General features: G+C 40.9%; 1 protein-coding gene across 1 annotated transcript in view; it reads left to right on the top strand.

Moving 5' to 3' along the window:
• Positions 1-21,791, top strand: part of ITPRID2 (ITPR interacting domain containing 2) — a 42,790-nt gene extending 20,999 nt beyond the window's left edge. Inside the window, exons 9-17 of the mRNA XM_078871125.1 lie at positions 204-1,093; positions 2,570-2,645; positions 6,556-6,659; positions 8,925-10,658; positions 11,366-11,499; positions 11,988-12,096; positions 15,944-16,201; positions 18,844-18,968; positions 19,865-21,791. Coding sequence (XP_078727251.1) covers positions 204-1,093; positions 2,570-2,645; positions 6,556-6,659; positions 8,925-10,658; positions 11,366-11,499; positions 11,988-12,096; positions 15,944-16,201; positions 18,844-18,957 — 3,419 coding nt within the window. The 3' untranslated portion in view covers positions 18,958-18,968; positions 19,865-21,791. The remainder of the gene's footprint in view (positions 1-203; positions 1,094-2,569; positions 2,646-6,555; positions 6,660-8,924; positions 10,659-11,365; positions 11,500-11,987; positions 12,097-15,943; positions 16,202-18,843; positions 18,969-19,864) is intronic.
• The last annotated feature ends 955 nt before the right edge of the window (positions 21,792-22,746 follow it).

Here is a 22,746-nt window from a genome sequence, read left to right as displayed (position 1 = left end):
GAAGTATGGTCAAAAAAACTCGCATGGCTAGGTAATCCACCAGTGGATATATGGTTTATATTTATTAAGGTGCTGTTAAAAATGTACACTGGTAATGAAGATAATTTATGCTTTTAACATATGCAAAACATTCAAGAGGCGTTGAACATGTTTAGAAGTAACAATATTTGTTCACGCTAATCCCAATTTTTGTTTCTTGTCAGATCGTTTCCGGCAGGTGGAAGTATTTGCAACGGTCGCAGACGCCTTTTCAAGCCTCTACTCGCGTGTGAGTGGCATGCCAGTCGACATGATCATGAAAGAGGCAGCGGGCACCCTCCCTTCGACGCCCGAGACCGAGGAAGCCACGGGGGGTGTCACGGTGAAGGCTGCCACGAAGCTCCTGAACACCGTCCGCACTCGACGCAGCCTGAGCAGCCCTTCGGATATGGAGCAGAAGCGACGCACGCTCCTGTCTCAAGCCCGCACTCCGCCAGACTCCGCGAGTGCTGCCCGGCATAAGAAATCCAAGACCCCTGCGCCGCAAAGTTGCACGACTACAGCAATGGGAGGCGATGAGCAGTGTGAGAACAATCCAGCAGGGCGCATACGTCAACTGAGAGAAGACAACTTGCAAAGGTTATCAACGCGTCTCTCTGAAAGGCTCTGTTTGGATCCCCTGACTGAAGAGGTCATCTTCCCCGCTTCAGAAGATGACACGCCTGTTTTTATGTCTGTCGACACGAGCCTCCCGCAGCCTGACTTACGGCGTGCCTCTCCCTTGGAAACAGAATCTTCAAGTAGGCATTATTCTTCTCCGTGTGAAGTAGTGACCGTTCAAAGCGACAATTCGGCTGGTAATTTGGAGCAGGATGAAGCGAGCACTGCTGTGGCGGACATGGTGCCTGTGAGCGATCGGAGCACGTCTGCAGGTGGAGTGGTGTGCGGCGAATCAATAGCTGGTCCCAAAACACCGTTACATGCCGTAGCTTGTCCGGAGCGGAAAGAATGGCCCAGGAAACCCCTAACCTCCACTCCAGACACCGAGGTCGAGCCTTCACATCGTCCACCACTTGCGGAGGCGATGCAGAAGGAGTCCTTTGACATTGAGGAGGTAAGAGAGCACTCGAGTCGTCCCGTCTCACTGTTTTGTAAAATCGGTGTTGGGAATTAACTTTTGAAAAGTATTGTATTTCCCAGGAAAAGTTGCTTATTTGGGTGAGATTTCCAGTTTCATGGTTCTTGACTTTTTTTATGAGTAACTTTACCACTATGAAATTTTTACTCTTAAAAGTTATTTATATGGATAAGTGTCAGGTGATGGTGATATAAAAAGAACACCCGTCAATACCCCCCCCCTAGTTGTCATCCCAGCCCTGTGCTCAGAAAGATGCATAAAGCATGAAAAAGACCCTTGCATATGATGGTGACATTCTAGCAAGTACATGAGGTTGTTATTAGTATTGATTTTCATTTCTATTTAATTCACATGGTAATTATGATGCATATTTAATTTTAGTTTGTGGATATTAGTGGTATATTTCGTCTATTGGCCATCGTCAATCCACTGCTGGTCCATTCCTTGGCTGCATTATCCATTATTAATCTTGACCATTGTTCGCTAATCTTTCTCAGTTGTTCACAGTTGACTGTTAAATTATAACCATGTAGTTAATAGTCATAAAAATTGAGTTAATTGCAAAGTGTTTTTTGTAAATATTCAATGCTAATTAGTTATTCGTGTTCAGGCAATAGTTAAGTCTTGAGCCAGTGCAGTAGTTATTCTGACTTTAAACTTAAGTTAAGTATTGCAATATTGTGTACGTGTGTGTACGTATGTACATCACGTCAGTACTATACATGTGTGCATACAAGTGAGCACCGTGTTCAGGTAATAGTTATTTGTGTTTGCTTTTTTGATGAGTACAATTTCTTAAAGGAACTTTTGGTATTATTACCCGAAGGGTTGTACAAAAAAAATCATCGTAAGTAACTTTTTGCGAGCAGAAATTGTACCCTTTTTTTCACGAGTGTCTAACCTTGATGTTTGAAGACGGTTACCACGTGCACTGTATTTTAAAGTAACTTTCCCAACACTGTACAATGCAGTTAAGTTCCTGCTATAAAAAAAGCAATGATATTGGTTCTGGTAAGGCGAGAGGGGGGTGGTATGTATTTAATGTGACCAACTTTAACGTGCTTATAATCCCATAGTAATCGATGGTAATTCGAATTTACATCCGCATTTGCCCCCTCAAGTCTTGGTTGACATCTTAAAATGTAATACCTGCTCTGGTGTGTCAACATCCTCACTGGGGAGACAAAGGCAGCCTTGCATGGTGCTGTTACACCACTGCCTCTTGTGCGTTCTGGCCTTAATAGGTACTTGCTATGCACTAGCACTGACAGTCCGTAAGACTAAATGGTGATCTGTGTATGTTGTGAATGGATTGTATAAAATAAAAAAGCCACTCATGTCATTATCCATGTTTGGTGCTCAACCTTGTATTTTCAGCCTGTTCCTCTAACATTAAATTGAAGTATTGTTTGTTATTTGCTAAGGAATACCTTGGGTTGAACTTTTTTCCAGATCCAGAGCAATGAAGATGAGGGTGCAGCTAACGTTGCCAGCAGTTTTCATCATACGTTGCCAAAATGCAAAAGAGGTATCTTACATTTTCTTTCCTTCTCGCTGTACTCCTGGTATTGTCTGGGTGAGGAGGGGATTTCGTTCACTAATTTCTGAAGGCATCATGACGAACATCTTGCATCTCCTGAAAAAAAAACTAGATAGAAGGGCAGTGAGACTGGGGGAGGAGGGTGGGGAGTGTGCAGGAGCATGTCTGAATGTCAATGGGCTTCCCACTATATTATCTATAATGGTGAGGGGTGAGTGGTGAATGCCTGGGCGAGGGTTAGGGCAGTATCATTTCACAGTCTATATAATAGGCTGCCCACGATACTTCGTGTGCACAGTACACTTGAACAGGTTTGCCCATGTATGTATATATAGTACTGCATAATACACGCATGTGCACTCTAAACATAACACATACACAATAAAATTACAGTGACGTGCACACAACTTGCAGGCAAATGCACATCCCATGTTTGATATACAAAACATACAGAAACTTCTGCCTCCCCGCTGTGGGGGATTGAGCTTTCGGATATGGTGGGAGCAAGACTGAATGATAGCGATTTTAATGATTAACTTGCTTATAAATGACCACTCGCGTATTTGTAGCTGTCGACATTTTTAAGTATCATGTGTGAACTATAAACCATTTTTAGGATTAAAATAACATGCAGATTCTAGAGAGCAGTCTTCAATTTAATTTTGATATCCAAATTGTGGGGGTGGAGCTTGTGGTTAGGGGCCATACATTTACTAGGTACGCAAAGATCTGTCAACTTGACCCTTCCCTGTACGCACGCAAACTTTTTACACCCCCCACCTGCGTACGTACGCCTGACGCACCCCCCCCCCCCCCCTCGAATCCTGTAGAACGGCCGATTTTTAATCCACGCAAAAACGATCAAGGTGTTTAAGCCAAACAGTCCACCGCTGGCTGCATTCAATAATTAAGTTGCGTACCTTTTTGCCACTTATTTTGCTGAGTTGCGTGATAGCTGCAGTCAGGGGTACGGTGTCATACAAGTGACACCTCTCCCATAGTCCTACCTCTCCTGGCAGTACTTGTCTGACAGCTGAAGAAACTGAACTGTGGCTCATTCGAAGGCCAATGTAGACAGCATCACCCCCCCCCCCCCCCCCGTTTGCTATGCGTACATACATTGTAAGTAGACCCCCCCCCCCCCCCATATGCAAGCATACGCATTTGGGTTAACTCCCACCTCCATGCGTACGTACTAAAGGATGGCCCCTTATGGCCAAGACTGGGCATGTCGAGAATGTATACAAGTGTGTGGGTACACCACCAATCCTGACATTGGTTTCTATGGGAGAAATTTAAAATGAAAGAACGCCCCCTTCCCCCCCCCACAGGTGGTTTGTGAAGTGTTTTTTTTATTATTATCTGTATGATCTTAGAATATAGAGGAGACATAACTTGATAAACGTTATTAACTCGCCTCATGAATGCCACATCGTTTTAACTAAGAATACAGCTTGCTGTAAAGATGTGTGATTTATATACCCTATAACCCAGATTGCAACAGCAAGCCGTTGTATGGCCCAAATATGATTTTATCCTGTTTACTTGCTTTGCCTAAATTGGTTATAAAGATAAATCCATCACTTGCACCCATGGGGGGGGGGGGGGGCTTTTCTAAAGGCAAGATGTTACATCTCATTGGATCTATCTTGAATAACTACATTTGAAGTAAAGTGGTGAATTCCTTTAAGACCATTTTCATGGACACTTTGAAAGTAATCGTTTTAAATGTGTCTTGGGTGTTAGCACAGAGCAGTGTTTTCTTTGAGGCATGCATCTTGTTGGATCTTAATTTGGCCTCATCGTGAATGTCTTGCCACTTATTCTGCCAACTTCAGTGTGCTTTTGGTAATATTACGTGCATCTTTGGCAAGTGCAGTCGACACTTATTAGTTCAGCCTACTTATGCATAAAACTGTCTTATTTATGTGAACATTAATGCTCTTGGACACGTATTTTTAAGATGCTAATATCTAGGTTTCCTTTTTTTAGTTTTTAAGCCATATGGTGCTTGTTTCAGCCTTCGAATCATGATGCTCGTTACACCTAAAACGTGTTTCACAACCAGAGCAAGGTAGTGGCAAGGTTGGTGCAACTTAACTTGCTGACTAACAGCATAGTTTGCTTCCTTATCGAGTCAACACAATTTAATGTTGCCTCCCAAAACAAGCTTGAGTTGTGCCAATTTCTGTTAACAGCCCCGAGCCATTGGTTGAATTTTTGTTTCTATATTATTAGAAAGCCTGTTGTTGACATGGCTCAAAATTGTAATTATTGGATCCACTTGAGAGGCACGTAAAGCTCCATTTGACATTAAAGTCCCAATGTTTCGATCGAGTAGAGTGCTTTATCGGCAGCGTTACTGAACTATATTATATATGGTAAAGACCGCAGTTGAATTGTAGTGTTAATTCATGTTCGCTCGATTTCCCGGAATGTTTAATTGTTCTCAGGAATGTCATGTTTGCCCAAACATACCTCAAGGCTTTCAGTTATTCTTCGTCATGTTTTCCCTATGGTTTATACCAAGAATCGCATTTTTTTTTAATATTGAAGAATGGCAAATTTGTTTCTTTTAGAACTGCAGTTGTAAAACTTGACCAGAATACCAAAAAGTGTCAAATATAGATAAACGTGACCAGGTTTTCCTGTTTTGCTGGTTTTTTCTTTTTTAAATGCCTGTCTAAGGAATTTGTAATTGCCATCTGTCAGTTTTTTTTTATTGTTTGGTGTTTTAAACACGAATTGCAGAGATACTTAAGTGTAATTATCTCAAGATATAATTTGCAATGCAATATGTACTGTTGCAGTATCCATTAATGCTTTTTCATGAGATGAGCTATTTTGCCTCCAGCATCGTGTTTTCCCTTATTAAGTTAGTTTTGTCCACATAGCAGATGTTGCATATGCAAGAATGTACCACTTTAGTATTATTCAAAGAAACCCTATAAAATTTTGAGTTCAACTATGACATTTATTACATGAGTTAAACTGCCAGCATGAGATCAAACTTCGTCAGACATAATCTTAGCCTTCCGTCTCGTTGAAGATGTCCTCGATTGTATTATGTACAGTCCCCGAATTGACCACGCATTCTTCTACAGGAGCCTATTATAACACGCATTGCATTAATGCGTTTGACTTTTGAGTGCCACTTTGTGGGACGTGAACGGGGTGCCGATTCTTTGGGTAGTCACTGGCCCCTGCCATGGAAATGTGGAATTTTCACAATTGACCCCGAGCTGTCAACAGAGACGAGTAACCACACCAGGACTGGTTTGAGCAGGGAGACTTCCTTGCTTAACTTACGAGTTGAATACCATTGCGCCAAGGAACTTCTGCGTTGACCTGGTGATGGTAGGTCTTTCGTAAAGAATACGCGTGCATGCCGATTGAAGCTTCCCATGCTGCACGTCACAGTGGTTGGCACACAGAAGCAATTGTGGACCAGAGTCTTCTCTTGGTCTAATAGACCCCATCAAGGCCCTAATTTTGCAGTGGATCGACAAAAGTTGGGAATTACTGTTATTGTATGATTTGACTATTTCCTGCTTTCGACCCACGTACTGTTTATAGTTATTAATTAAATATACCTCTTGTTTACACCAGTTTTAGTGCAATAAAAGTGCAACCTATAAACATAATTCGTGTAAAGTTTAGTGGTTGTTTTCTTAAGTAACTAGCCATAACAGTTGTTTTTAATCACTGGCTCTCGGTCGCTTCCTAGTGCTTGGTTTGAGACTGGAGTTACCTTTGACTTTTTTTTATTTGATAGGAGCACTCGATGGGTGATGAAAATGTGCATTCTTGTTTAAAGTAAGAGTGGGTGTGTTGAGGGTGTAATCTGCACCAGCAGGTTTTTTGCGTTATGACGCAAGCCTCTTGCATTCTTCCTTAGGTCTCTATGCTGGCGAAATGCTGTTAAGAGCCAACAGTGGTCAATCTGACAGCAGTGGATTTGAAGACATCAACACGGAGTGTATTGCAATGACCAGCATACAGGTATTTATAGATGCTAAAAGTATGGAAACTAAGCAATGTGATTCTGCTTTTTTATATCCTAGTCGTAGTGATTTATATTTATTCTTTTTTTTCTTAAACGGATGTAATAAAAAATTCAATTATTTAAAAGAAACGGACGATTTACTATGTTTTGGGGACCATTACAAATAGTTGAACAAATTTGACTTTTACTTATGAAGATGGGTTGTATGTTGGGTAGTGTGTAAAACACCCAGTGAGTACCTCCAAAGTCTGGGTATAATTACACATCAAGGTGTTGGGTTGAAATCCCACCTTGACCATGGTTATGATTGTATTCCATAATGCTCATACCAGTACTGTGCCAATTTGCATTGTTGTCGAGAATAGACCAATTTGTGCTGAGCTGTGGCTTTCAAGCATCAGAAAGTATTCTGCAATTATGTAGAATGCAAAACTAGCATTACCACCAACACAGCCTTAAAGCAGAGTACAGCAGACATGTTATTGGTAATGTTTCTGCTACAAAATAAAATGAGTACTCGTACAAGTTATATTAGCATTGAGCAATAATTTGTGCATTTTAAGTTGTTTTCTATTGGAGCCGGACAATTTATGCGTGATTGTTATATTTTTCTCCATTCGTACAATTCCACCTTGGAAGATTCCTGCAGGAATCGTCATTCTGGTCCCGGCGGTGGTCCTGTTGTTCTGACCGGTAGTCCCATTTGGTCCCAGTAAGCCGTGTTGTACTCCTGTTGGTCCATACATCAGTCATGTCACCCACGTGCTCTCTCCGAGTCCGTGCTGGTCTCAGTGGGGGGAGAGCTGCGCCGCACAGCGCAACAAATTGTTATACAGTGCCAAGGCTGTACACGTAGCTTTACTCTTTGTTTCACTGTGTCTATGGCCATGAAGGCCTGATGCTATCTCCCATTTTAATCTGATTTCCCCACTAGAATTGGGGTGGAATCTGGCCATTTTTGCGCAATATGCATCTTTTTATACATTTAAGATGCCAGTGATGCTGCCCGCCTGGTGTTGGGGCTGATGCCTGCCAACCGGTATCGAGCAGATTTTTCCATTTAAATAGTTACACAAATGTATTGGCCATATATTTAATTGCTGATTCTACCAAGCCTGCAATGCTTCACATGGCCCCCTCCCTTTTTGCCTGAATGCCACTTTGGACTCTAGGCAATTTAAGCCTCCCGCTCTGATGTGATTTTGGATCCCATGAGGAAGTGTATTTGATTTATAATAATTTAATTTGAGCTAAGAATCTTAAGGACGGCAGAGCTCTTGCGTCTATATCTAGCGCTTGTATTATTTTGCATTAAACTGTTTGGCAGCATTTACAGGTCTACATGTTGAATAGAAAGTTTTAGTTTGGTTACACATGGATATTTTAAGTGACTTCAGCTATTTATCTAGAAACTTGTTATTTAAATTCCACTTATCAGAAATGAGGTGAAGAGGAAAGTTTTATGCAAACCATCAGAGGTTTGTCTTTGTTGGCTTTTAAACAGCTGTTCATGGTTCAGACGACACGGGTTTTTCTTTTTTCACCAGCTATGGTGAAAGACGGAAATACAGTAAGAGGAAGAGAAAAAAATCCCTCTGAGCATGTGACTTAAATACATTGTAACAGACGGGTCAGGCCAGTACAAATTGTGTTTAAAAAATTATAATAATAATCGGAACTCTTTAACCGAGCTCTTAATCATAACAAGGGGAGGTGGGGGGTTAATTCAATAGTGCGTTAATGTTCATTTACTCCGAAAAAAATCAAGGTGTGGGAGCAGTCATGCAGTGGTTGTTGTATTTTACTGAACAAAGTCTAATTATTGGTGATGGCTAATATCTGAACTAGTCCTGTCATTTGTTAAATAATACGAAGCTAAATCTAATATTTTTTAAAATGAAAAATGCATGTCCTTGGCTATGTGACGATACCATCTATATGTTACGCGAAAGATCTCGTCTCTTAGCACATGCGCTCGCACGTGAGGCATGCAGTGCCTCTTTTAAGTACCCTCCTGCTTTGGCAGCACCCATCTGTGCAGTGCATACCACTTTAATCACAAATCAGCTCATGAAAGTCAAGTTGAATACGAACATCACGTTCTCAAAACTTCCATGGGGGTCATCTGGTTTTTTTTTGTAATCCATAATGAAAGCCATACTTGGCCACTGTGGTTGTAAATGAACACAATTTATGTTGTTAATCCAAAGTATGTGATTTATTGGTTGTTGCTCACCTATTTTTCTATTTGTGTTGCTTAGACGCATTCAACATATCTGGGGAAAATGGGCAGCAGTGCGGAGAGTTTTGACAGCCAGACTACGCTGACCCTGCCCTCCGAGACGCAGCCCTCTGATGATGTGGGCATTGCCATTCACTACAAACCATCTGTGTCTGCAATTTATAGTTCTCCAAGCAGTGACACTGAAAGTAACCCACGAGGCGAAGGGTCTGATGATGACAATTCAGTTGCTGATAAGGACACAAAACCGGTTGAGATTGAAAAATGCAAGCATGACCACCATTCTTGTGACTCAACGAAAACCGATGCAGCTGCAAACCAATGTGCTGTGAGGAATGCAGAATTAAACACAAACACAAGTCCCGCACTGCCACAGTGTGAAGAATGTATTGCCGAGTATTCGCCACATTTTTTACAGAAGTCTGCATCCATAACGGACTCCAGTGGGTCCAAGCGGAGTGCAAGTGATGTTTTGCAGCATTGTCAAGTGTCAGATATGCAATATGTGGAGCCCGATCATGTGATTTACAATGAATCTTTAAAACTCGTGCCTCCTTGTGTTGGACTTGAAATTCAGGGTAGTGTAAATTCGGTAAAGAATGTGGCAGGACATAATTCTCCACAGAATGCTGTTGGAAATGAAATGGCCTCTGATAAAGGTAATTCAAGAGCAAGCCCTGAAAAAGAAAGTTTTTTTAATTTCCCAATGTCGGCTTCGGAAGAATGGTGTGCGGAACGAGATACAGCCATCGCAGTGGGCGAGTGTAATTTCACCCCTCAGCCTGGAGCAGAGGGCCATGATGGTGATGATTCTCAACGTCACAAGGACATGGCAACAGAACACCCATTGCTTGCTAAGTCTCATGAAAGTGGAGATGCACAAACTGAAAATTTCCCTATAAATGAGAATATTGAATCTGCACTTCAAAGGTTGTCCTTCAGAAAAGCAATGAAACAACCAGTGAGGACCCCGCAAGGATCAAACAGTCCTTTTGGTGTGGATGATCTGATGGCCACCGTTTCCCTAGATCCTGTAGAATGTCATGATGGAGATAGCACCCTCACTTTGGAGCATGCACAATGTCCATTTCTTAGTCCCACAAAGGTGGTTTCAACTATCAACATTCAAATGACACCGGATCACAAAATGTCCTGTAGCCCTGTGGCTTTCACATTCAAATATAACACCACCGAAGAAGACAAACCGAAGGAGCCTATCGGCATGCGAAAGCCAAGGCTAATCAAGCAGATGTCTGCCCCTGTTTTAGATATGACCCACTTTTCAGAAGATGTACAGCAAACTTTGCCTCAAGCACCAGTTTCTTTACAGGACAGGGTTGCAACGACATCTTGTCGGTCTGTGATTTTTGTGCCCCAACACAACCAGCCCATAGATCACACCAACCTCTACAGAACCGTTTCACTGGATGCCGGACTGGGGTGCAACACACCGCCTCTCCAAAGAGCCCAGTCTTGCCAAAACTGCTGCTTTCAGTGTCACCGCCCCATTCCCTGCTGCCATGCTTTGCAAACCCAGGCCTATTGCCCGAGGGTGCGGTGCAGCAGCGTGTGTGGACAGTCTGGCCAGTTTGAGGATTTCCATAGCCACCCAACCACACCTGGGGTCACCTCTCCTCTATACCACTTCCCCATGCGGCCATCTCTCTCCAGACCAGAAATTGAGGCCGAGCTGCATAAGATCCTCTTTGACATCAGGACCTCGACAAACAAGCTGTCCACGTTTGACGTGCAGGTGCAGTAAGGGTTTGCATATTATGTTATTTTTCACAGTACTCATTTATTAAATTAGCACCTACTTTTTAATTGAAATTTAGCCCTGGGATAGACACGGTTAATAAATGAAAGACATAAGGGAATAAGATCCCCCCCCCCCAAAAAAAAATGTGCAAGTTAAGTCACAAGCTACAGGCATGCACATAAATAAAACATCAAATGCAGAACTAACAAAGCACGGACAGCTGTGATGCATTTATCATGCAGCCTACAATTGTATTTATATTCGGGATAATTAATATACTAGAATAATTTAGTTATTTTTCTATTCGCACCACTTTTATAGCCCAGTGCCAGGTAGGGAATGATGGCATGCAAATTATGTGGGGGGGGGATTTTTTTTACGTCCACTGACGCAGAAAAGTATGTATTTGTTTGGCCAATACACTTACTGCAATAACCAGGTCGGCCTGTCCCATTGTAACCGCTAACCTCTGCCAAAGCTCTACCACTGGACCAGGATACCGATAAAATATAGTAGGCACCTGCTTTCTCATTGAAATTGGTTATTTTCTAATAAATGAATCTTAAACTTAAATGGGATGGTTGAGGTTAATGAATATTGTATGCAATAATCATTCCATGTAACAGAGGTTTGTAGACCGAGGTCAACCATATCAGTATTATGTGAAATTTAATTTAGAATTGCTTTTATTGTTATTCCAGAATATGCATATGCTGGTGGAACTTCACGCGCTGAAGCAGAACGTTCGTCATTTCCACGTTGAGCTCACGGAACTTGAGATTGGCGTCTTGAGCCAGCAAGCTTCAATTCGCAGACCTCTCAGTGAGCAAGAAAGGTTGGTGAAAAACCTCATTCACTCGTGGGGCAGCATGATAGTTCATGAATACACATTTGTTACAACCATGTTTATTTACATACCTTACAAATACATCAGGATAACCAAATCGTTAATGCTTGTCTTTTTATTTGCCTTCTTTATTTGTTCTATAATATACAAAACTTGTATTTATGTAAATATATACATAGGAGTGAGCATATATGTAAAACATCATTTAGTATCGTCTTTAATGAGCCAACCCGAAGTGTTGCATTATGAATCTCTTCTATAATCACAATCTTTACAAATGTTAATACCTTGTAAATTGCTTCCACTGCGGTAATGGGGGCTGTGAGCATATAACTAGGTAATTACACACCGACTTAATTACAACAGTCGGCAGGTTTTGCATCAATTTATGGTTAACCCATCAGACTATATTGGCACCTTTTTTATGTATCGTTCTGAATTATGGGTGTTGCACTTGCTTGGGTCCGTGTTGCCAGACTGCAAGGAGAGCACTTGCGTGGGTTGAGGTGGATGGTGAGAAAGGAACTGATGGAGTTGGAGGGGCGTCTGGAGGAGAGGACACGCGAGCTGGAGTTGCACCAGGAGGTCGGCACACAAACACACCACACATGGCCCAAATTGTTTTGGGGCAGGGATGAGCAATCCCAGGCCCTGCGAGTTTAGCCTGTGCTGCTCCTATTGACCAGTAAACGGATGTGTCTGTGTAGGAGGTGGGGAGCGGTAGTGTTGCGGTTAGCACACTGCCACGAACCTGGCGATCCAAGTTCGATTCCTGCTCACGACCAACACCAGTGATTATCTGAACCGGTCCTCGGCCGCCCCTAGCTCGACTCGGCCTCAAATTAGTACTTGTGTACACATCATCACTGGGGAGACAAAAGCGGTCTGGTGTGGTGTTGGTCACCCACCCCCTCGTGCCGGCCTTCATAGGTGCTTGCTAACAGCACTTGCCCCAACAGTATGGTAAGGCTATACAGGGAGATCTTTGTGTGGGAACCATACTAGAATGGTTCACATGCTGCACTACAGTTTTGGCATTCTGCGTTTGAATTTCAGCCATACTTGGTAAATTATGTTTCTGAAGGTACATTGCTTTGATATGTTACACTAAATGGCTTGTATGTATACATTCTTCATGTTGGGCATTCGTATACGTTTCATTTTACGTGAAGTTTTCAGAAACAACATTGAGACGTTCGCTATATGAAGATTAACCGATTTTTTTACAATTCATATCTGGTTTTGTAAGGGCCACGCCTCGACTGAATCTACTTTAAGCGAGTTCTTAATGCGTTGTGTGAACATCAGCCCCCGGGAGATGAATGTGGTTGAGCATGGTGCTAGCCATACCTCCTTTGTTTCATCCCTGACTTCATAGGCACTTAGTAACAGAACGGACCCAACAGTTAGGGCTAATTGTGGGAGCGTTGCCTTTGCGTTTTGTTGCCAAGCTTATTCGCCGACAGGAAATATTTGATAAGGAAAGCATGAACGTTTAGCTCGTCGCTGTGTTTTGTATTTTCTCTCGTACATTTTTGGCTTTTCGAGCAAAATACCAGGGGGCTTTGTGGCAAAAGTATTCACCCATCCACATTCCTGATGGCACAGGTTTTTTTTTTAATAAACCGGTTCTCTTCAGCGTGAGTTGGTCAAAGAAAAAGGGCTTCTTCCAGCCCTATTGAATGTGGGCAAAGTTACAACAAAGGTTCCCTCTAAAATCTGGCAGTGAAGTGTAATGCGTCATAGGATTAGCCTTTCTGTTGTAACTGAATTTCCAGTGTGTGACGTATGTTTAGGACAAGCTGCCCCCTACCAGTCGTGTTCAACGGTTCCTATACATGACGTGCTCGTACAGTATCTGTGCACTACAGTGTGTTCATGTAACTGGAGGTTACAAATTCTGTGGTTTTAAGTGTATATTTTATTATTTGCTGCATGCATTAAGACGAAAATGGGTCTTAAATTCTTCAAGTCAGCATTTGTTAATGGAAGAATGAGGCATTATTCCACGATTTGAGGATCCGAATATGATTTCTGTGTTAACACAGTATATTATATTCTTTGGTTCTATCGGTAAAGTCACGGAGATAGAAGATCGAAACGTCGTGGGTTTTTTGCTTTTAATTAATTTTTTTCTACGTGACTTTACCGAAATAATCAAAGAATATGAATTCCTGCAGTCACGTTAGTTGTCAACTTAGTACATTGTGACAATTTCCAACAACTGCTCCCACTGTTGGTGTTTATGCATTTTTCCCGAAGATCATTGGGAATAGAATAATATAATTATTCGGAGGCCAAACAACCACAATTTGGTTTAGGAAGAGTTTCTCGACTAGTTAGCGGTGAAGTGCTTTCCCGAGCTGTCGCTACCACATTCTTTTACTCTGCGCTGCAACAATGCATGCGGCGAGTCCTGCACAGGAGCTGATGTCATCACTCCATCTCTGCGGTGTGCGTACTGTCGGATGTGTTTTCCGACTTTAGCTGATCATCATGGCTGCCTAATTGTTCAAGGTCTTTTTTGCATAAATTTAGTATCTTTGGCTCCTCTCACAAGTCGATTTGAGATGAAGTCCGATTTTTGTTTTTATAGTGCCTGCAGTATATGTGCAGCAAGTCGCTAACCGAGTCGGGCAACGGATTTGTACATGAATGAATGTGTTTTATCAAAACACAAATTCTTCAAAATGTAACCACTGGCTTTTTTTTCAAGCGAACTTTATCATTATCTGTCAAGAATTTTACATCTTACCTATAAATGTAATTGTCTGTCTGTCTCCGTCTGTGTGTACACGCTTGTGAGGGATTTGGCTCTCTAACGGTGGGATTTATGTAAAAAAAAAATAGCCAGCCGCTATTCATTTTTCCCATCCGTTAACTTTTAAGCACTTTATTTAGCGATTTTGTGCAGTTTCAATTTATATATTTATAAAATAGCACGCGATCAACCATACCAACTCGCACGCCTTCGCTGGGGGGACATTTTCTTTTACACGTAAAATTTCAATCAAAATACACAACGCTTGAGGTTAATTCTTCATAGTGTGATGTCCTCTACCCCCCTCCCACCCCGATGCGCGCAGTTGCTACTATAGAGTCCGTAGATATTAATATTATAGCGCTTAGTATTAATGTAGCATGGGTGGGGGTATGGTGGAGGGGGGTAGCGGCCCACCTCGGCCGGCTGGGAAATCTAGGCGAGGCCGGGGGCTCTGCACGGGACTAGGCCTCACCACGGCAATGTTAAGTACAATTTTCTTGCTTCTTTCGCTAAACTCGCGTACATAGAAACCTATTTTTTAATAATCACCTTGGAAATATTTAATTTTTTGTTTGTGTGCTGACAACTCGTATTTCTAAATTTACTTGGTCAATATTAATATTTGTATTATTGTGTCTAAGTCCATGTGTGAGTCGATGTCTGTGTGTGTGGCGCTCTGTTCGTGTGTTAGTCCATATATATATGTGTGTGTGTGTGGGTCCAATGTCTGTAAGAGTGTGTAAGTCGATGTGTATGTCTGTATTTTTTGCCCGGGCAATGCCGGGTACTTCCTGCTAGTAATTAATATTTTATAATCCTCTGAAAATAAAATGTTTGCAAACATCAATTCTACTTAAACGCAATGCGTATTGTAAAACTGCGTATAAATTATCACTCGACTAAACCATATGGAAAGGATTTAATGGACTATTTTAATTAAAACATCACTTGACTGTATTGTTACATATTAAACACATACTGGACCTGCCAAAGCTGAAGAACATGATGTTTAGTGCAGTTTTATTTGATTTGCCACAGCTGGAGTGTTCCGCCTTTCTCATTGACAAGAAGCTAATGCTTCTTTGATACTCTTTTATCAGTGTTTTTGTTCTTATTATACGATTTACATTTTTTCCATTGGTAGCCTGCCTTTCTTGTGTTTTTAATGTTTAACGATGTCGGTAGCGCTTAACATGTATCCATAGATGGATTTGGGGAAAGAGCTATCGCTTCCTTGCCCTGGATACACAAACTTGCCTCCATAGATGGCTGGTGTGCATTGTTTACATTTGTAGATCTGAAGTTCTGCATCTTAAAAAAAAATATATTTTGTTTGCTTTGTTTAGTTAAATTACAACTTTGTACACCTTATCAAAAATTCGTTCCTCATCCAACCATTTTAAGGTACTGTACTGACTTATTTTAATTGTTCTTAAACAACAAGCACCATTTCACCCTCGGTTGGAGGAGGCTATTGGCAAATGGTCACAAGTACCGCATATGACGTAACCTACTAGAAGGTGCATTTTAAATACAAAAATAACTTCTTTGATTTGAAAGACTTACAATTTTGCCTGTGCCATATCGGAACACGCCTGTAGTTAATCTACTTTTGCATTGTTTTCCTTGGCTGTCGTACACATCCTGCTGTGCTTTCATTTGCCGCAGACGTCAAACTTCCGCTCGTCATTCCAGAGCCCGGAAGCTCGGAGTCCGAGCCTTTCGAGAACCCTCTCGGGCGAGTGCTCGCCGTCCATGTTTAACGAGGTGGTGGTGGATGAGGTGGATGCGGGCTGCTCAGAAAGCTGCGAGTCGTCCTTCCCTTCCGCCGAAGCTGAATGCGACGAGGGGGCATCCTCGGGCCCGGAGCCAGACATGAAAAAGGAGTTTGCCAGTGCGAAAGAAATAGCCAAAGTTTTGCACGAGGTGAGATTTATGAGCTGGGTGGCATTGTTGTTCGTGCGGCTGTCTTGCTTTTGAAAGTTTGTGTTCACAACCGCCGTCAGGGTCATCTATCCATGATCACCCTTCTGGGGTGATTGAATGGCAAACTTAAGCTGAACACCAACCGACATTCATTTGTGCTTAAAAAACTTTTACATGAAGCAACGATGAGTCGTGAAGCTTGAGGTTTTTTTTTCAAGAGCAACTGAACCTAAATATATGTTTTATAAAATATAATGGACTTCCACAGCATTGCAGCAGTGTATTTATTGATTGGTCACATGTTAGCACAATGGTATCATTATTTTATGCCTCGACGCAGTTTTTAAACCTACAGTTAAATAATTGACGTTTTTTTACTCTGCATTTTCTACTCTTGAGCTCGAATGGCCTATCGTAGCACATTGGTTCACAAAGTATGTCAAAACCGGTCCAGAGTTTGCTTCAGTTGAATCGATTCTGCTGAAATATTGCACTCCCAGAAGGCTGTGTGGCCGATGGGATGTGTAAACAAGAGAAAAATACATACGTTTTACGCGAAGTGACAGACGTGTGAAGAATTTGTTTTGTTTGCTTCTTTCTTTCACGTTTTGGCACTACACTCTCCTTACGTGAGGTTTATAGTCCTGCTCCGAAAGTGCCTTTACAAATCTATTGCTACTGGCTACAATATACGACTGTACTGTTTGGTGGACACAATTTATGGCAGTGTTGTCACTGAGATGTGCCGCCTTGGGTTTATACGGATACATTTGTCTGCGAGATGCACTGATAAGCCTTGAAGAAATATATTTTTAATATTTACAAGTGCAATTCAACAGATTTGAAGTTTTCGTGACTGCAAGAATCCATACTCTGGTTCTTTCGGTAAAGTCACATAAGTGAAAATTTTTAATAAATAAAATAAAAATATAAAATATATTTTTTATTTACATTTTTATTTTTCACCTATGTGACTTTATCGAAAGAAACTGAGAGTATGCAATCAAACAGATTGAGTAGGAACTGAAATTATGATCAATTATTGATGTTGGGCTGTATAGAACATGAGTATCATTACAACTGGAGTAAAGACAAGTGGTGTTCTCTTATTGTGTCTGAAACTAGAACGACTTTAGTCATTGCACTTGTATGGCATCAAATGTGTTTCTTTGCCAAACACTATTGACCTTCTTCAAGTTTGTCTATTGCAGCACAAGGTGTTTACGAAAGAGCAGCTGCTTGAACATGTGTGCAATATTTTCATCCTTTTAATCTTTTACTTGGACATCAACAAATCGAAAGGAAAAGAAGCTTATGTGTCGACACTTCAGTCGGCGCTTTTTTTCTTTTTGGCCAGTCCCAATGTCATGTGTTGCAACTTCATTGCATGTGAAGGTGCGTGTCGGAGTCAAAGTACAGTATTGTGAGAGGAGGGAGGGGGAGTGGTGGCATTCCAATTGACATACTGCTCTTGATGATCCTTGAAACCTAGATTACATTTTAGTTGGTATAGTACGCGTGCTTAGGGCCTCTCCCCTAGAGTGACTTATTCTTAAATTAGTACTTTACGAGTGGCGTAAACGTTGGTATGGAGAAGATGATATAGGCAGCCGTGTGCAGAGTTGGCTGCCCTGCTCCCTCGCTCGCAAGCTGTGTCGACCTTGGTGCTCGCTAAAAGCACTCGGTCTTGCAGTCAGGATAGCTTCATGGAGTTTCATTATCTTTGTTATTACTGCATTTGCAGCAGGAGTATACATTACTCTGTTTAACATCTGCTTGTGGAAATCTGTCTAAAGCTGACTTCTGTGGCTAAAATGTTTATACTTGTTAAATTAATTCATTGTGATGTGAATAAGCAGTATATTACATCATGGGATCTCCTTTGCCAGTACCAAAATAAGATAATAGGTTTGTCCCCTTTTTTCTGGCAACAAAACAGGTGTTAAGATGTTAAAACACGAAACTGAAACCTTTTACAAGGAATCATGTCTGCATTAACCACAATGCATGTGGTCAGATTGCAAAGAAAAAACATACCTATTATCATTTTTTGCTACTGGCAAAGGAGATCCAATGATGTAGATGCTCACCCCGAGCTCTCATTACCATGATAGTGCATTGTCTTTGGGCTGTGTATGCCTTTTGGCATCCTCTGGTCTATAACACCGTTTTCAGACGAGGCTCTAAAGAAAGCCGTCTCTTGTGTGGACCAATCAGTTTCAAGGACAATGCATATATTATCAGAGTATTTTGTTTGCATTCTGACCACGAGCATTGTGGTTAATGCAGACATGATTCCTTGTAAAAGGTTTCCGTTTGGTGTTTTAACATCCTTAACACCTGTTTTGTTGCCAGAAAAAAGAGGAAAAACCTATTCTCAGTATATTACAGTTGGTTGTATCTCTTCACTGTACATACTGCTCCGTTTTCAAGCGAGTTTTGGCTCGTGCCACAGACATCCTTATGTCTCGTGTATTAAAACCACAGCCCAAATATGGGTATGCTGTGTATGTGCTGTGCTTCAGTGTAAACAAAGATTATACACGAATGCTCAAATGTATTGCGTGCGTGCTCAACGTTATATCCTTTAAAGACATCTTTAATTATTCCACTTGTATTCTCTGATTTTTCTTTCCTTCCAGATTAAGGAGTCTGTAGTAGGAGAGATCAGACGGGAGTTGGTAGAAAAGCTGCTGCCTATATTCAAGTTCTCGACCAAGCCAGTACATCCTAAGAACACGGACGGGGAAGAGTAGTTGCACTTCTGGTAAGACTGTTGTGCTACACCGATAACTGAGTGACTCTTACGTAAACTCCAGGGGATCATAGACATAATAATTACAATTCTATAGATCGCCCTTAAATAATTGTTCTTAGGGCGCTGTGAATGCAGTGGGGTTTGTCAAAATATACCATGGGAGGATAGACCATCTCTCATATAAATGGGCATTTTTTGAGAACCCCAATTTTTTTTGTTTGTGGAGATATATTTTTGTATCACTCTCCCTGTGCCAAAAAGTTCAATACATTGTAAAGCAGCACTGACCACGTGTTTATGTGCCAGGCAGTCCCAGTTTAGTACTGCACCGTAATTACTGTGCCATTTCATTGTGGGTTAAAACATGTGCTTGTGGTTTATTTTGCGTGCTTTTGTTGGTGTTTTTTACATTGCTGCTGTTAAGTTTTTTTAAAAGTCCTAATAAATAATAATACAAGGTGCAATTGGCCTAAATGTGGTGTTTATGGAAATAATCTGGTTTCGTTAAGAACTTAAATACTGGGGCACCTGAATTGGCTCGGTATATTGAGGATTGACTTTCCTCAAGTGTGTGGGGGGGTTCTCTATACTCTGGTTCCCTTCATGCAAAACACACTGTAATAAAAAAAAAACTAATGGCAGAACATTCTAAACGGGAACCCTCAAACAAACAAAAATGGCCTCTTGGATTTTCCTCCGTCGTGAAATGTAACTTATAATTTTAATATTTTCTTTAAAAAATGTCATCGAGCATAATTTTAATAAGCAACAGCGTATGGAAGTTTTAATGATTCAAACATTGATATATTCAGACTGATTAACCTGTGTTTCATGCACATGTGTTAATACGCATAATGTAATAGGTTTGTATTCTCATCATAACTTGTGAATTGTTTTGTTTCAAGGTGTCAAGGCTGCTTGGAAGATAACTTTATAAGATCACAACGCTATTTACTCTGAAGACACTGTTACATAATTTGCACTAAATACTGCCTACTTTATCCCAGCTCCACTAATGTGTGGTACTCACTGGATATTGTCATTCATGATGTTTATTTGCGTTTGTGAGATACACTGATAAGTTGGTTGACGACAAGAGGTATTGCTGTAATTTAAATAAGTTGCAGCATTCTCTGAAACCTGTCCCTAAATGAAGGTAATGTTGCCTCCTAGGGTGGCATACAGAGGGGTTTTATCACTTAGCAACTTGTGTTTTTCCTGCTGTTGACGCACCATTCTGCCAGTGTGGGATTGTGCCCCATCATTTGTTTGGTGGGATTATGCTCCAGCTGGGTATGCCTGGGTCTGGTTTGCATCTATTCATATTCAACCCAGAGCCAAAATTGATGCCAATGTAAGAAGCCAGCAGCTTACTTTAGCAAAGCCTCTTGCGTGTTTATAAAAATGGATAGCAACAAGCAGTTTACCTGCATTACACATTCTGTGGAACGTAACATTCAAATGAGTGATAAGGTATTTTGTGCTTCCCTATTTTATGTTCTTGGAGACAGCTTGGTTATTTAAAATTAAGATGATATTCATGTTCTTCATTGACATTTTATTTAATCTTTATATTGAGACTTGAAATATGTGTGCATTGTTACAAATGCTTTCCAACGGGTTGAGAGGTGTTGATTTCTGAGGAAGAGACTGGTCAGATTATCAGTGGGCAGCAATGTTTATTTGTGTCTCACCTTTTTGTGCCTTAACGCCAAGGCTCTGGGGTAGTTTCTGGCAACAACCTTTTCCTTGATGTGAACACTAAACAGTTGATTGAAACAAATCACTTTAAAAGTAGATTTCAATTCGGGTAAATATTGTTACTTTCGTGTTTTGAAAGTTTACAATGTCTTGTAAGACTGATAAAAAACTGTTTAAAGGAAATTTTATTGGCAGAAAATACCACAGGTTGTTGCGGCAACGCAACTGCATCAAGTAGTTTGGCTTCAATTAACCTCTCCCTCTAACACAAGTGCTGGTGCACAGGGACTGGATGAAGAAAAGTACACTTCATAATATCTAATACCTTGCTTAAGGATTTGAGAAAGTCAGTTTTGCAGCTGAAATTGCTTTCATATGCCTCTTACATTGAATATTTTGCAACGTGCCTTGTGTCTGTACATTGTGACTTGAATGCATTAAATTGTACTGAGTTTAAAAAGTGCTGAGGTGCTTTTGTGCCTTTTGGCCAGCTTGACTTACAATTAACACTCAGATTTAATAAATATGCTTTTATAATTTATGAGAATATAATTGTGGCGCTAAAAATCGTAAATGCAGGTTCTACGTTTTTGGTTCGTTCATAGTTTATACTTGGGCTTTATTATATCATATGGGAAGCATTGGGTGTTTTGTGCAATACTGCCATGGTTTTTTCACTGCTGTAAATGTCTTCACAGTTGCTCGCGCGTGTGTGTGCCTACTGTAACCCAATAGTTGTGCACTTGTATTCGGAACATGCTGCTGTTTTGATCTTTGTCAGAGTGTTATTTTTGAACATGTTTTCGTCTTTCCGTATGTGTATTTATTAATGCTACTTCATGGACAATAAATAACGGATGTGTGCTTTATTATTTTATTCGTCGCCCAGCGTTATGAATGTGCAGCGCCATGAGTGCATTGTGATGTGGACGGTACTTGAGATTAAATGTAGAATGGTGACGCATGCACCTCCTCCTAAACCCATTTTATTTTTCGACACAAATGCTTTGTATCTAATGCTTTAATATATATCTGTAAAATGCCCTCACCCGTGTGTGTGCTACAGTATTTGATTCCTATTTGGGTTCAGCTGTTTTAAAATGAATGTGTGAATGAGTACACTGCATATGAATAGATTGCATTTTGTTTTGACAAATGTAATCCTAATAAACCTCATGAAAGAAGACCTGGGTTATTGTGATTTTTTTTTTTTGCAAATTCTTGACAGACAAATGTCCATATTTTTGCTGTTTTATTAGATTTTCCCTTAATTGGGGGGTTTCTGTGGCTCTTGGCAATGCAGTACTTGACAACTGAAAATAAATACCTTGGTAACTTTTGTCTCGGTATTAAAACACCCATTTTGGTAGGCTGACTCTTTGTTAAATTAATGGCAGTTAAATTGCCAGGTCTAATGTTGATTTCGTGCATTATGTTAAATGCTGTATATAACTTAAGAGCTAACTGCATGTAGGTCTACATTTAGGAGCTTTCTAAAATGATCACCGTTGTCATTCCAAGAAGACCAACTTTAACTCGCCAAGTCGGACACTGAAGGCGTACGAACTGGGGTTTAAGATCTTCATCACGTGCGTTTTCACAACGACGGTGGAGAGTTTACTTCTGGACTACAGTGTGATGCTCTGGGTTGCAGTGCCTTTTCTGGCCATGCACAGCAGTGGTCAATTCCAGCAAACGACGAGTGCCCTCTGCCGTTTCTAAAACATAATCGCTGCCCTTCAGTTGGTGCCTGTTGGTAAGTGAGGTTGCTTACATATGCATATTACAGTTTTGTTTTACATTTTTACTGATTGGTGCATTAATTACTTAAACCCTGACTGACCGACATGTGGAGACGATACAATCTTTGGTTTCTAATAAGAATCAATATATTTTAGTGTTTTGATTTATGGCAGCAACAGTAGCATCGTCTTTACTATTGCCCACTGCTCACCGCTTCAGTTCATCAGTTTAAATCCAATTTGTGGATTTTGGCTCATTCGTCCAGCCTATGGGAAATCGGCCCCTTGCCATAGGAATGTGGACATTCTACAAGAATCTGGAGACCACAAGTTTTTTTTTAATG

The sequence above is a fragment of the Lampetra fluviatilis genome, chromosome 2 (assembly GCF_964198595.1).
Source record: "Lampetra fluviatilis chromosome 2, kcLamFluv1.1, whole genome shotgun sequence".
Taxonomy (NCBI): Eukaryota; Metazoa; Chordata; class Hyperoartia; order Petromyzontiformes; family Petromyzontidae; genus Lampetra; species Lampetra fluviatilis.
The sequence above is the reverse complement of the archived record's forward strand: the minus strand, read 5'-3'. Positions and strand labels throughout refer to the sequence as shown.